Source organism: Glandiceps talaboti, chromosome 19 (genome assembly GCF_964340395.1).
Source record: "Glandiceps talaboti chromosome 19, keGlaTala1.1, whole genome shotgun sequence".
NCBI classification, from domain to species: Eukaryota; Metazoa; Hemichordata; class Enteropneusta; family Spengelidae; genus Glandiceps; species Glandiceps talaboti.
The window spans coordinates 5662347-5677162 of NC_135567.1; the positions used below are offsets into that span (position 1 = coordinate 5662347).

A 14816-nucleotide genomic window follows, 5' to 3' on the forward strand; every position below is an offset into this window, starting at 1 on the left:
TTCCCAATTGAGAACCCCTGGGACTAGAGTAAAACTTTGACCTGTTTCAGATACCTCTAATCCTCCTCTATCCCACAATACATTTGGTGATTGGATCAAATAAGACGATACAGGAAGCAAAAAGCAAATGTATACCAGTGAAAAAACCCAAATCATGAATTTCACGGTGACTATCACAACCATTCCCTTTTTCACTACCAATTTTGAATACTTAGGACTACAACCAAAGTAACTATCGCTTGTACTGATAGCTTGACATGTCTACAAATTAAAATGGACGACCAGGGGTCAAAGGTCATACAGTTCCAGTACGAACTACCAAATTATTATCTGAAGTCATGAGTATGTACCACCAGACGTAATGGTGGTACAACCAAGTTACAACTAATTTTAGATACCTTGACCTGTCCACTATCTACAACTAAAGTTGTAGGGTCATAGGTCAAATATTAACAAAATGGCGACTGTCCAAAGAAAGCATACATTCACTCATATAGGTGGTTTTTAGTGAACAATTCCCTTATTTTGGGCGGATCCCATCTCACAACCCCTGAAGCTAGGACCAAAGTGAAATTGCTTTTGGAAACCTTGACGTGTCTACTATTACCAATGAACACCATTTAGTGAAATTCCAATTCTTAAAGAAATGTGATTTTTTTAAAAAATAAGCATGTTTTTACCCTATGGCAATATTCGTACTTGTAGAATTTTGGGTTTGCAAAATATACCCTAACTTTAGAAGGGCACTCATGGTAGTGTATCTTGACATAATTTGAGATCAGGTCAGGTATTTCAAAGTTCACGACCAAATATTTCCTATCACACTACACGTATAGTAGGTGACAGTATAGGCCAAAGATTTGATCCCAAAATGTTAACTAATATTGCCATGTTGGGTCATGTGAGGGTCATGAAGTCAAAGTTCATTAAGTGATAGGCCAAAGGTACCAATTTGGTTTCAAAGGTCAGAGGTCAAAATTGGATGGCACATATCTTTGCATAGGTATATGCCATTGACACAATGCAAAGGTCAAAGGTCACATCAAGGTCATGAACCTGTAACCTGAAACTCATGGTAGTGTATTTTAACATCACTCGCGGTCAGGTCAGGTATGTCAAAGTTCACAGCCACATTGGTGAATTATATATGCCTAAGATTTGACCCCAAAATGTTAACTATATGGCCATGTTGGGTCATGTAGGGATCTTGAGGTCAAAGTTCATTAAGTGCTGGGTCACAGGTACCAATTTGGGTTCAGAGGTCATAGTTAGATGGTACATACATATGCATAGGTATATGCCATTGACACAACACAAAGGTCAAATCAAGGTCATGACCCTATAGGGCACTCATGGTAGTGTATCAAGACATCATTTGAGGTCAGGTCAGGTATGTCAAAGTTCATGACCACATATGTCCTATCACACTACACATATAGTAGATGACAGTATAGGCCAAAGGTTTGACCTCAAAATGTTAACTAATGTGGCCATGTTGGGTCATGTAGGGGTCATGAGGTCAAAGGTCATAAAGTGCTGGGTCAAATGTATCTAACCCTAACCCTAACCCTAACATAAGTTCAACTGAGTGATGCCAATTTGCTATGTAAAGTTGTCAAATTGACTATTACATGGTTTTCTATGGGGGGTCAAAGGTCATCCATGTATGCATTTTTTTGGAATTTTATGTAATTCTTTTGTGTTTGGTTACTCATATAACATATATCTAAATGTAAGAGAAGTTGCAAGAATGTAGGTCTTCCAGAATTATGATTTTAGAATTTAGCTGCAGAATTTAAATGTTTAACTTGTATTTTTACATAGGAAACTATGAATAATTTTTAAAATGAGGAAAATCATAAAATATCATGCACTTTTTTATATTTTATTACTTATATTGGGTGACATGACTCACTCTAAAAGTTTAATGTTCAAATGTTTTTAGGAAATATGTTTTCTGGGGTTTAAAATTGGAAAAATTACATATACATTGCTGTCTATGGGAACCTATTAATGCTCACCTATACAATGTATTTATTTTTTAATTAGATGGATATAATTCAAGTGAAGGTGATATTCCAATAGAGCACATAATGTTGTACTTAGATATCTTGTTCTTTTATGTTCAAGTACTCTACAGTTTTTTTTTAGGAATTTATTTAATTATTTGTATTTGACGCATTTACCCCTATGTTTAACACATGATTATGGAGGTAGGGGTAACACATCACACAGTATTAAGCTTCCCAATTGAGAACCCCTGGGACTAGAGTAAAACTTTGACCTGTTTCAGATACCTCTAATCATCCTCTATCCCACAATGAACTGCATTTGGTGATTGGATCAAATAAGACGATACAGGAAGCAAAAAGCAAATGTATACCAGTGAAAAAACCCAAATCATGAATTTCACGGTGACTATCACAACCATTCCCTTTTTCACTACCAATTTTGAATACTTAGGACTACAACCAAAGTAACTATCGCTTGTACTGATAGCTTGACATGTCTACAAATTAAAATGGACGACCAGGGGTCAAAGGTCATACAGTTCCAGTACGAACTACATAACTATTATCTGATGTCATGAGTATGTACCACCAGACGTAATGGTGGTACAACCAAGTTACAACTAATTTTAGATACCTTGACCTGTCCACTATCTACAACTAAAGTTGTAGGGTCATAGGTCAAATATTAACAAAATAGCGACTGTCCAAAGAAAGCATAAATTCACTCATATGGGTGGTTTTTAGTGAACAATTCCCTTATTTTGGGCGGATACCATCTCACAACCCCTGAAGCTAGGACCAAAGTGAAATTGTTTTTGGAAACCTTGACATGTCTACTATTAACAATGAATGCCATTTAGTGAAATTCAAATTCTTAAAGATATGGGATTTTTTAAAAATAAGCATGTTTTTACCCTATGGCAATATTCGTACTTGTAGAATTTTGGGTTTCTAAAATATACCCTAACTTTAGAAGGGCAGTCATGGTAGTGTATCATGACATAATTTGAGATCAGGTCAGGTATTTCAAAGTTCACGACCACATATGTCCTATCACACTACACATATAGTAGGTGACAGCATAGGCCAAAGATTTGACCCCAAAATGTTAACTAATATTGCCATGTTGGGTCATGTGAGGGTCATGAAGTCAAAGTTCATTAAGTGATAGGCCTAAGGTACAAACTTGGTTTCGAAGGTCAGAGGTCAAAATTGGATGGCACATATATTTTCATAGGTATATGCCATTGACACAACGCAAAGGTCAAAGGTCACATCAAGGTCATGAACCTGTAACCTGAAACTCATGGTAGTGTATTTTAACATCACTCGCGGTCAGGTCAGGTATGTCAAAGTTCATGACCACATTGGTGATTTATATATGCATAAGATTTGACCCCAAAATGTTAACTATATGGCCATGTTGGGTCATGTAGGGATCTTGAGGTCAAAGTTCATTAAATGCTGGGTCACAGGTACCAATTTGGGTTCAGAGGTCATAGTTAGATGGTACATACATATGCATAGGTATATGCCATTGACACAACACAAAGTACAAATCAAGGTCATGACGTCGACCCTATAGGGCACTCATGGTAGTGTATCAAGACATCATTTGAGGTCAGGTCAGGTATGTCAAAGTTCATGACAACATATGTCCTATCACACTACATATAGTAGATGACAGTATAGGCCAAAGATTTGACCTCAAAATGTTAACTAATGTGGCCATGTTGGGTCATATAGGGGTCATGAGGTCAAAGGTCATAAAGTGCTGGGTCAAATGTATCTAACCCTAACCCTAACATAAGTTCAACTGAGTGATGCCAATTTGCTATGTAAAGTTGTCAAATTGACTATTACATGGTTTTCTATGGGGGTCAAAGGTCATCCATGTATGCATTCTTTTGGAATTTTATGTACTTTTTTGTGTTTGGTTACTCATATAACATATATCTAAATGTAAGAGAAGTTGCAAGAATATAGGTCTACCAGAATTATGATTTTAGAATTTAGCTGGAAAATTTAAATGTTTAACATGTGTTTTTACATAGGAAACTATGAAAAATTTTTAAAATGAGGAAAATCATAAAATATCATGCACTTTTTTATATTTTATTACTTATATGGGGTGACATGACTCACTCTAAAAGTTTAATGTTCAAATGTTTTTAGGAAATATGTTTTCTGGGGGTTAAAATTGGAAAAATTACATATACATTGCTGTCGATGGGAACCTATTAATGCTCACCTATACAATGTATTTATTTTTTAATTAGATGGATATAATTCAAGTGAAGGTGATATTCCAATAGAGCATATAATGTTGTACTTAGATATCTTGTTCTTTTATGCTCAAGTACTCTACAGTTTTTTTTAGGAATTTATTTAATTATTTGTATTGGACGCATTTACCCCTATGCTTAACACATGATTATGGGGGTAGGGGTAACACATCACACAGTATTAAGCTTCCCAATTGAGAACCCCTGGGACTAGAGTAAAACTTTGACCTGTTTCAGATACCTCTAATCCTCCTCTATCCCACAATTCATTTGGTGATTGGATCAAATAAGACGATACAGGAAGCAAAAAGCAAATGTATACCAGTGAAAAAACCCAAATCATGAATTTCACGGTGACTATCACAACCATTCCCTTTTTCACTACCAATTTTGAATACTTAGGACTACAACCAAAGTAACTATCGCTTGTACTGATAGCTTGACATGTCTACAAATTAAAATGGACGACCAGGGGTCAAAGGTCATACAGTTCCAGTATTGACTACAAAATTATTATCTGAAGTCATGACTATGTACCACCAGACGTAATGGTGGTACAACCAAGTTACAACTAATTTTAGATATCTTGACCTGTCCACTATCTTCAACTAAAGTTGTAGGGTTATAGGTCAAATATTAACAAAATGGCGACTGTCCAAAGAAAGCATACATTCACTCATATAGGTGGTTTTTAGTGAACAATTCCTTTATTTTGGGCGGATCCCATCTCACAACCCCTGAAGCTAGGACCAAAGTGAAATTGTTTTTGGAAACCTTGACATGTCTACTATTAACAATGAACGTCATTTAGTGAAATTCCAATTCTTAAACAAATGGGATTTTTTTAAAATAAGCATGTTTTTACCCTATGGCAATATTCGTACTTGTAGAATTTTGGGTTTGCAAAATATACCCTAACTTTAGAAGGGCACTCATGGTAGTGTATCTTGACATAATTTGAGATCAGGTCAGGTATTTCAAAGTTCACGACCAAATATTTCCTATCACACTACACGTATAGTAGGTGACAGTATAGGCCAAAGATTTGATCCCAAAATGTTAACTAATATTGCCATGTTGGGTCATGTGAGGGTCATGAAGTCAAAGTTCATTAAGTGATAGGCCAAAGGTACCAATTTGGTTTCAAAGGTCAGAGGTCAAAATTGGATGGCACATATCTTTGCATAGGTATATGCCATTGACACAATGCAAAGGTCAAAGGTCACATCAAGGTCATGAACCTGTAACCTGAAACTCATGGTAGTGTATTTTAACATCACTCGCGGTCAGGTCAGGTATGTCAAAATTCACAGCCACATTGGTGAATTATATATGCCTAAGATTTGACCCCAAAATGTTAACTATATGGCCATGTTGGGTCATGTAGGGATCTTGAGGTCAAAGTTCATTAAATGCTGGGTCACAGTACCAATTTGGGTTCAGAGGTCATAGTTAGATGGTACATACATATGCATAGGTATATGCCATTGACACAACACAAAGTACAAATCAAGGTCATGACGTCGACCCTATAGGGCACTCATGGTAGTGTATCAAGACATCATTTGAGGTCAGGTCAGGTATGTCAAAGTTCATGACCACATATGTCCTATCACACTACATATAGTAGATGACAGTATAGGCCAAAGATTTGACCTCAAAATGTTAACTAATGTGGCCATGTTGGGTCATATAGGGGTCATGAGGTCAAAGGTCATAAAGTGCTGGGTCAAATGTATCTAACCCTAACCCTAACATAAGTTCAACTGAGTGATGCCAATTTGCTATGTAAAGTTGTCAAATTGACTATTACATGGTTTTCTATGGGGGTCAAAGGTCATCCATGTATGCATTCTTTTGGAATTTTATGTAATTTTTTGTGTTTGGTTACTCATATAACATATATCTAAATGTAAGAGAAGTTGCAAGAATGTAGGTCTACCAGAATTATGATTTTAGAATTTAGCTGCAAAATTTAAATGTTTAACATGTATTTTTACATAGGAAACTATGAATAATTTTTAAAATGAGGAAAATCATAAAATATCATGCACTTTTTTATATTTTATTACTTATATGGGGTGACATGACTCACTCTAAAAGTTTAATGTTCAAATATTTTTAGGAAATATGTTTTCTGGGGATTAAAATTGGAAAAATTACATATACATTGTTGTCTATGGGAACCTATTAATGCTCACCATTACAATGTATTTATTTTTTAATTAGATGGATATAATTCAAGTGAAGGTGATATTCTAATAGAGCACATAATGTTGTACTTAGATATCTTGTTCTTTTATGTTCAAGTACTCTACAGTTTTTTTTAGGAATTTATTTAATTATTTGTATTTGACGCATTTACCCCTATGCTTAACACATGATTATGGGGGTAGGGGTAACACATCATACAGTATTAAGCTTCCCAATTGAGAACCCCTGGGACTAGAGTAAAACTTTGACCTGTTTCAGATACCTCTAATCCTCCTCTATCGCACATTGAACTGCATTTGGTGATAATACGATACAGGAACCAAAAAGCAAATGTATACCAGTGAAAAAATCCCAAATCATGAATTTCACGGTGACTATCACAACCATTCCCTTTTTCACTACCAATTTTGAATACTTAGGACTACAACCAAAGTAACTATCGCTTGTACTGATAGCTTGACATGTCTACAAATTAAGATGGACGACCAGGGTCAAAGGTCATACAGTTCCAGTACGAACTACAAAATTATTATCTGAAGTCATGAGTATGTACCACAAGACGTAATGGTGGTACAACCAAGTTACAACTAATTTTAGATACCTTGACCTGTCCACTATCTACAACTAAAGTTGTAGGGTCATAGGTCAAATATTAACAACATGGCGACTGTCCAAAGAAAGCATACATTCACTCATATAGGTGGTTTTTAGTGAACAATTCCCTTATTTTGGGCGGATCCCATCTCACAACCCCTGAAGCTAGGACCAAAGTGAAATTGTTTCTGGATACCTTGACATGTCCACTATTACCAATGAACGCCATTTAGCGAATTTTCTAATCTTAAAGAAATTGGAATGTTTTAAAAGTAACCAATGTCATGAGCCTATGGCAAGATTCGTACTTGTAGAATTTTCGGGTCATGTAATATACCCTAAATTTATCATGCTGTAGAATATCTAGTTTTATGAGTTTTAGAATTTATTAACTATAGCCAGAAAGAGCGTTTAATGATTGATATTTGTGGTGAGTTTTGTTAGATTTGAAGCATTTAATGATCCTAACCCTAGCACGTACATTAAGTATACAGTGACATGCATATCAAAATGGGTCCAGAAATTTTCTTTTTTATGACATACATTAGCTCTGAAGAGAGAAACCCTCAGACTACAACAAAAGTGAAACTCATTTTGGATAGATCTTGATGTCCGCTATAGCATATTACCAACCCATAGGTCATAGGTCAAATATTATGGATAATGGAAGGTTCCAAACAAAAGTGCATTTTTGGACCCATTTTTACGCTTTTCGTGTTTTTGACCATCAAACCTAATGTTTGTCAGTTCGTACAAAGAAAAGTAGAGTGATTTGAAACATTTTACAATTTTTGCTAGAAGGCGTATTTATCCCTTAATACTTGCTGCAAAAATCTGCTCTCTTGAGCTATTTTTTCTTTGTTAACCCTAGCACCCCTAGCAAGGGTACCCCCCAACCATGAAAAACTGTAGAAATACCACCCTAATTTCAAATTGGTGTAAAAAGACTAAATGTATATTTTTTTTCTTCAAACAACTTTTTGTAGCTTTAGAATGCCCTAATGTGTAACGTCTATGAGTTTGAACACTAACCCTCTACATCTTCATGTACAACCTTACCCTCTCAAAAGGGGGTCCAGAAATGAATTTCGAATATTTTTTTTCATGCATAATATATGTTGTTAACCTCCTCAAGACCTTTAACAAAATGATACCTCATTTGTCAAAATCGAACCACGGGAAGTATCCTATAACCAACTTTTCAAATTTTGAAAACCGGAAAGAATCCAAGGCATGAGGAGGTCTAGTGTATTATGTACCCTCACTGTATTTTGGGGGATAAAAGATTTTTTTTTTTACCTTTTTGGTGGGGGTTGGAGTTCGGACCTAGAGAGTTCAAATCCTCTTGGGTATTGTGTTCTAATGCAATGAGGGTTTCTGGGAAATGACCTTAAGAAAGGTCACTTTTTGTAATTGGTTAATGTTGTACGCCAAACAGTATTCATGGGTTAGGGTTAAAACGGTTATCCATACCTGAAAGAGCATCAACAGTTATGTATTCTTGCATAAAAAAGGACAAAAAAACAATCATCATAAATATGAGGTCATGACCTGTGTAAAGGTCACGTACATCATTGACCATATGTCCATAGTTAGGGGCAGGGTTAGGGTTAGGGTTAGGGTTGGGGGTAGGGTTGGGGTTAGGGTTAGGGTTTGGGTTACGGTTGGGGTTGGAGTTAGGATTAGCATAGGGGTTAGGGTTGGAGGTTAGGTTTAGGGTTAGGGTTAAGGTTAGGGTTAGGGTATGTGTAACGAAGTTTGGTAAAAGGCCGTGTATAGTTGCCTTCAACTTCACTTGTTAACTCTTAGATCGAATTACCAAATTCTCAGCACAACACACTCACTAGATATACAGGCAAGCACGCAGAACTTCTTGAGAAGGAGTTGTGAACTTTATTTAGAGCCAAGACAGCTCTCACCTCAAACCAGTCACAAAACTGAAGTCACAAACTAAAAAACCCATTCTTATAGCATTCCCATCCAATAATAACACTACTTGGCTACAAAGGATCACATGCTCTAAAATTGAATTATGATTGGTCATTACTTTTGGGAGAGTTACTAAACATAAGAAAGCTACCCTGGATACAAGGATTGTTTATCCAGGTGTAAAGGATTATCTCTTGTTGAATAGGTGTGAAAATTAATATCAAGACTTTCTTTTGATCTCAGAGTTACTTTGTTTTCACAAGGTCAGTGTTCCAGGTGAAAGGATTATACTGAATTCCTTCATTAAAGGTCAAAATGATAGTCACTGACAATGGTCATCGCCCTTTAACTAGAGGTCAAACTGATAACTCAACAATCGTCATTTCTTTTAACTCTATGACACCTCCCTATTTTCCCTAGAAAAGCTGTGCTTTTCAAAGAAAAAATGCTCACAAGCAATTCCAGTCGTAGTATGTAAAATAACAAGTAGTGCTCTAGGGTAAATAACCCAAATTCTTTTGAAAGTGTTCTGAAATATCAGTCAGTTCATGTCCGTAGCAAGTACATCCTGAAACCAGAATTGTAGCTCGTTGTTTAAACATGTTGTTCAACTGAAGGTGATGATCAAGTGTCCATTTCATCAACAATTGTAAGGTCATAGTCTTTAACTCTGAAACAACAAGAGCTTGATGTCCGAGGCATTAGTCTGATGAACATATAATTAGTGGGATAGCAGGTGAATCACAATGCAGTATGACAACAAATTTGACGTGTGTGTACAATATTAAGCAACTACAATATATGTACTCTAAAAAAATCAAAAAAAATCACACACACACACACACACACATACACACACACACACACACACACACACACACACACACACAAAACTAATGCCTATATGCAATGTTATCTACTTTCTTAAAAATTGTGGTCTCAACTAAATACTCTTATTACATAAGTATATCATGTCGAATTTAGAACTGAAGTAGTTCAGAATTTACAATCTTGACAAAGCGTCAGCATTCTGATTATTGGCTCCAGGTCTATGTTTAATTTGAAACGTATATAGTTGTAACTCTAATGACCACCTAAGCAGGCGATTATTGGTAGATTTGACTCTCTCCAACCATTGTAATGGCTGATGGTCAGTCAGGATGGTGAACTGTGTACCATAGAGGTACACATGTAGCTTCTTAAGTGCCCATACTATGGCAAGACATTCTTTTTCTACAATTGGATAAACTTCTTCTCTGGGTAGAAGTTTTCTACTTAAATACATGACTGGGTGCTCTTCCCCTGATTCACCAATTTGGCTCAGGACTGCACCAATGCCCCTATTGGACGCATCTGTTTGAAGAATAAATTCCCTGTTGAAATCAGGGCTTGTCAGAACAGGTTCAGTCATCAACAACTCTTTCAAGATGTTGAATGCACTTTCGCATTTCTCATTCCAAACTACACATTTTGGATTTACTTTCTTTGTCAAGCCTGTCAAAGGACTTGCTACACTAGAAAAGTTAGGAATGAATTTTCTGTAATATCCAGCCAAACCAAGGAAGCAAATCAACGTACATCTTTCTTTGTGATAGGTCTTGGAAAGTTGTTGATAGCCGCGACCTTTTCTGGGTCTGCTTCTACTTTCCCATTACCAACAATGTGACTAAAAAGTTTGGCCTTTGACATCCCAATAAAACACTTATCAGGCCTTAATGTTAGATAAGCATCTCGAACTTTGTCTAAAACAGCCCTAAGTTCTACAAGATGATCATCCCATGGTTTGCTGTGTATACTCATGTCATCAAAGTAAGCTTTTGCAAATGATTCACACCCTGTCAACAGTTTGTCCATAAGACGCATAAATGTTGCAGGTGCATTCTGCATTCCAAACGGCATTACTGCCCTAGGACTTTGTGAAGGTTGAACGATACCAGCTTCTATCATCTTATCTAGTTCCTGTTTAACAATGTCCTTAGTTGCAAGTGGTAGCCGATAGGGTTTCTGATAAATTGGAATCTCACTATTGATTATTACTCTATGCTCAATCAAATCCGTTTTGCCAGGAACGTCTGAAAAGATATCCTGATACTCGACTAACAAATCCACTGCTTCCTGCCTTTGCTGTTCACTTAGATCACTACATATAGTAACTTGCTCCCAACCTTGAGTTTGAACTAACTGTGGTTTAAAGTTAATATCTCCTGCACAAACTACATCCTCACTAGACTGAATTAGTTCAGTTAATAAGCATTCTTTGCGTTCAACCCATAACTTTAACAAATTAACATGAAATGTGCGAAGTCTTTTACGCTTACTTCATTTACTCTTCTTGTTACAGTGTATGGCCCTTGCCAACTAACTTCCAATTTACCACTACTTGTGGGTAAGAGGAGGAGGACTTTATCCCCTACATTAAATGAACGTTGTCGTGCAGCTTGATCATACCAAGTCTTTTGAATTTCCTGTGCCTCTACCAAATTATTATTTGCAAGTTCCATCATACTCTTCATACGGTCCCGCATTTCAACTATGTATGAAACAACAGAAGGAGATTCCCCCAATTCCCCAGTGTAAATCTCCTTAGCTATAGAAAGAGGGCCTCTAACTGGTCTCCCATATAAAAGCTCAAAAGGTGAAAATCCTGTTGATTGCTGTGGTACTTCTCGATAAGCGAAAAGTAGATAAGGTATATACTGATCCCATGTTAAAGGTTCCTCCCTAGCATACTTTCGAAGCATCTGTCTAAGAGTGCCATTAAATCTCTCTACTAACCCATTACTCCCCTTTGAATAGGCCGTACATTTCAAATGAGATATCTTCAATTCCTGACAAAGTTGTTTAGTTAAAATTGACATAAAGTTGGTACCCTGATCAGTGATTATTTCTTCTGGTATTTCTACCCTTGAAAATACTGTAATTAGCTGATCCACAATAGTTTTGGTTTCTTGATTCTTGATTGGAATGGCTTCAGGAAATCTAGTTGCATAGTCACAAATGACAAGCAAGTACCGATTTCCAGCCTTAGCGCGGGGTAAGGGACCCAATATGTCACATCCAATTCTCTTGAACGGAATATCAATAGTTGGTAAAGGTATCAAGGGAGCCCTATTAGCAAAACGGGAGCGAGCTGTCTTCTGACAATCGGGACAAGATTTACAATACTGACTTATATCTGAAAAGATACCCGGCCAGTTAAAATTCTGTAAGACCCTGTCCTTCGTCTTTTCAGTACCAAGGTGCCCAGCTAAGGGAATATCATGAGCCAATTCCAGAATAGCTAATCTACATGATTTAGGCACAACTATTTGTTCAAAAATTTTGTCCTGTTTATAACGTGAACTCCATTTCCGGTATAACAATCCATTTCGTTTGAAGAAACATGACCTAGAACTGTCTATTTCATCACCTTCAACTACTCTGTCTCGTATGCCAGAAAGGGTTCGATCTTCTTCTTGCAATTTGATCAATACCTTAGGATCTGTGGGCAGACCATTGACCTCACTTACATTACTATCATGATTACCTAATGTTTCATCTCCAAGGCAGGCACTGCCATGGTTTGCAACATTAATATCATTATCCCTCACTGTACTATCAATGTTATTGTTTCTAGTCTCTTTGTTCTCCCCACTCACTGTATTATCAATGTAATCGCTACTAATCTCCTTACTCTTAATTCCTGAATTCCTAACATCAACAAGTTCTTCTTTTTCCTCCTGTTCCAATTTCTTTTGCTGCTTCCTAGTTACAATTAAAGCTTCTCCAAATTCATGCTTACTTTTATGTTTCATAACTGAGATTGAATTTTCCCAGGCCAGCCCGATCTCGTTTCCGAGCAGAACATCTTTATCCAAATTCTCATGAACTCCTGCATCAATATAGCCAGAGAAATAACTGCATTTCACATATACATGTATACGGGCCACAGGCAAATCCTGACTACTGTAAACCCCATTGATTCGTACAATTCTCCCTGTATATGACTCAGGGGATACTAATCGTTTGCTAACTAGTGTATGTGAACATCCTGTGTCCCTTAAAATCAATGCCCTTCGCCCATCCACACTACCAATTGATTCATACATGTTTCCAGGAACTTTATCGTGATAGTCACGACATCTGTAGGCTACTTTGGCAGGTGTATTATGGCAATCAGCTGCTTTGTGACCACATTTGTTACATTTATAACAGCTCCCATTAAATTTTGAGGCACTATTTCGGACAACATTGGTGCCACCTGTTGATCTAACTCCCTGATCATGCTTACTGTTAGGATAGTTACTATCCTGTGATCTAGAAGGGTTATACTTAGAGTCAGATGATGGCCTTTTCCCCCCTCTATTAATTATATATTCATCTGCTAATTCTGTTACTGCCTTAATTGAATTAGACTGTCTGTCTTTGATCCACAAACATAATTCTTTGGGTAAAACATTATATATTTGTTCCCTTATCACTAACTCAGCCAAATTATCTTTTGTCTGTACCTTCTCCATTTCCAACCACCTATCAAATAGATTAGTTAACCTAGTACCCCATTCTGTATATGATTCTTGCTGCTTAGGATAAGAACTGCGAAATTTCATTCTGTAAATCTCCCCATTCAACTCATACCGTTTGAAAATTGCTTCTTTCAATTTTCGGTAATTTTTAAAATGCTCTTCAGGCAGTGCAATATAAGCCTCCCTTGCTTTACCTGTCAAAGAGGATGCTAGCCTTACCACCCAGGAACTTTCATCCCAATTACTCGTTTGAGCAATTTGCTCAAATGTACGTAAATAAACATCAATGTCGTCATTTGCTGTAAGTTGTGGAACCTTAATACTGGTTTCCACCTGTGTATTGACATTAGAGCCACTGTTAGTCTGAGACCCTCGTTCAAATGCCCTCCTATCTCTTTCTAATGCCATAGAGTTAAAAGAAATATTGAGTTATCAGTTTGACCTCTAGTTAAAGTGCGATGACCATTTTATCCATCTCTAATTTTTCTTTCTTTTCTATCTCTCTTCTTCGAATCTCTAATTCAAGCATTTTCACTTCTTTTTCTTTTTCTAATTCAAGCATTTTCACTTCTTTTTCTTTTTCTAATTCAAGCTTTTTCAATTCTAACTGAAAATACTGATCAGCACTTAATTGAGGCATGGTTTCACTAACTTCTAGATTAGGTAAAGTGTTGTCTACATTTCCATCCGTAGACAATGTCTCTACTGCATCATCACTATTGGATTCTGTTACTTTACCACTTCTCAACACCATGTTGAGAACTATCAAAATTAATTACAAGCAAACTTAACAATAACAACACAAAAAAAATACACACGTCAAACTGTTATCAAACAACTTTGTGATCACTCACCACACCAAGTTCACTGTCGCGGTTTGCTTCTGTTGACTCCTGTGTCTTCCTCCCCTGCTGTCAGCCCGAAAAAAAACTGTGCCGATGACTCAATCTTCTGGATCACTGCCGATGATTCTTGGATTTCTTCTCTCCTGCCAAGAATTCCTATGTTTCTTCTCACCACTTCGTCTTCTGGGACCAGAACTACAATCTGACGACGATTCAGTATCCTCTGGTCTTTTCCGTCACCAATTTTACTTCCCTGTTCTGCTTTCCTTGTTGCCCAAAGTGCTGTTGCTTTTTCACCACTTCTGGTTAGATGACTTAGGTGTATATAGCTTGACGATCCCACCGCTGCCACCATGTAACGAAGTTTAGTATACGGCCGTGTATAGTTGCCTTCAACTTCACTTGTTAACTCTTTGATCAAATTACCAAAGT

At 36.8% G+C, this 14816-nt stretch overlaps 1 protein-coding gene across 1 annotated transcript; it reads right to left on the minus strand.

Moving 5' to 3' along the window:
- Nucleotides 1-10603: 10603 nt before the first annotated feature.
- Nucleotides 10604-13947, minus strand: LOC144450379 (uncharacterized). Its single transcript, XM_078140981.1, has 2 exons — nucleotides 11398-13947; nucleotides 10604-11308 (listed from the first exon to the last, which is right to left on the minus strand). Exons 1-2 carry the CDS (start codon nucleotides 13945-13947, stop codon nucleotides 10604-10606), a joined length of 3255 nt encoding a protein of 1084 aa, XP_077997107.1.
- Nucleotides 13948-14816: the final 869 nt, after the last annotated feature.

Excerpts from the sequence above, each read along its gene's own strand:
- LOC144450379 (XM_078140981.1), bottom strand. The coding sequence starts at position 13,947 with ATGGCATTAGAAAGAGATAGGAGGGCATTTGAACGAGGGTCTCAGACT. Across the intron at positions 11,309-11,397 it reads CAAGTAGTGGTAAATTGGAA|TTATGGGTTGAACGCAAAGA; the intron begins GTTAGTTGGCAA and ends AATTTGTTAAAG.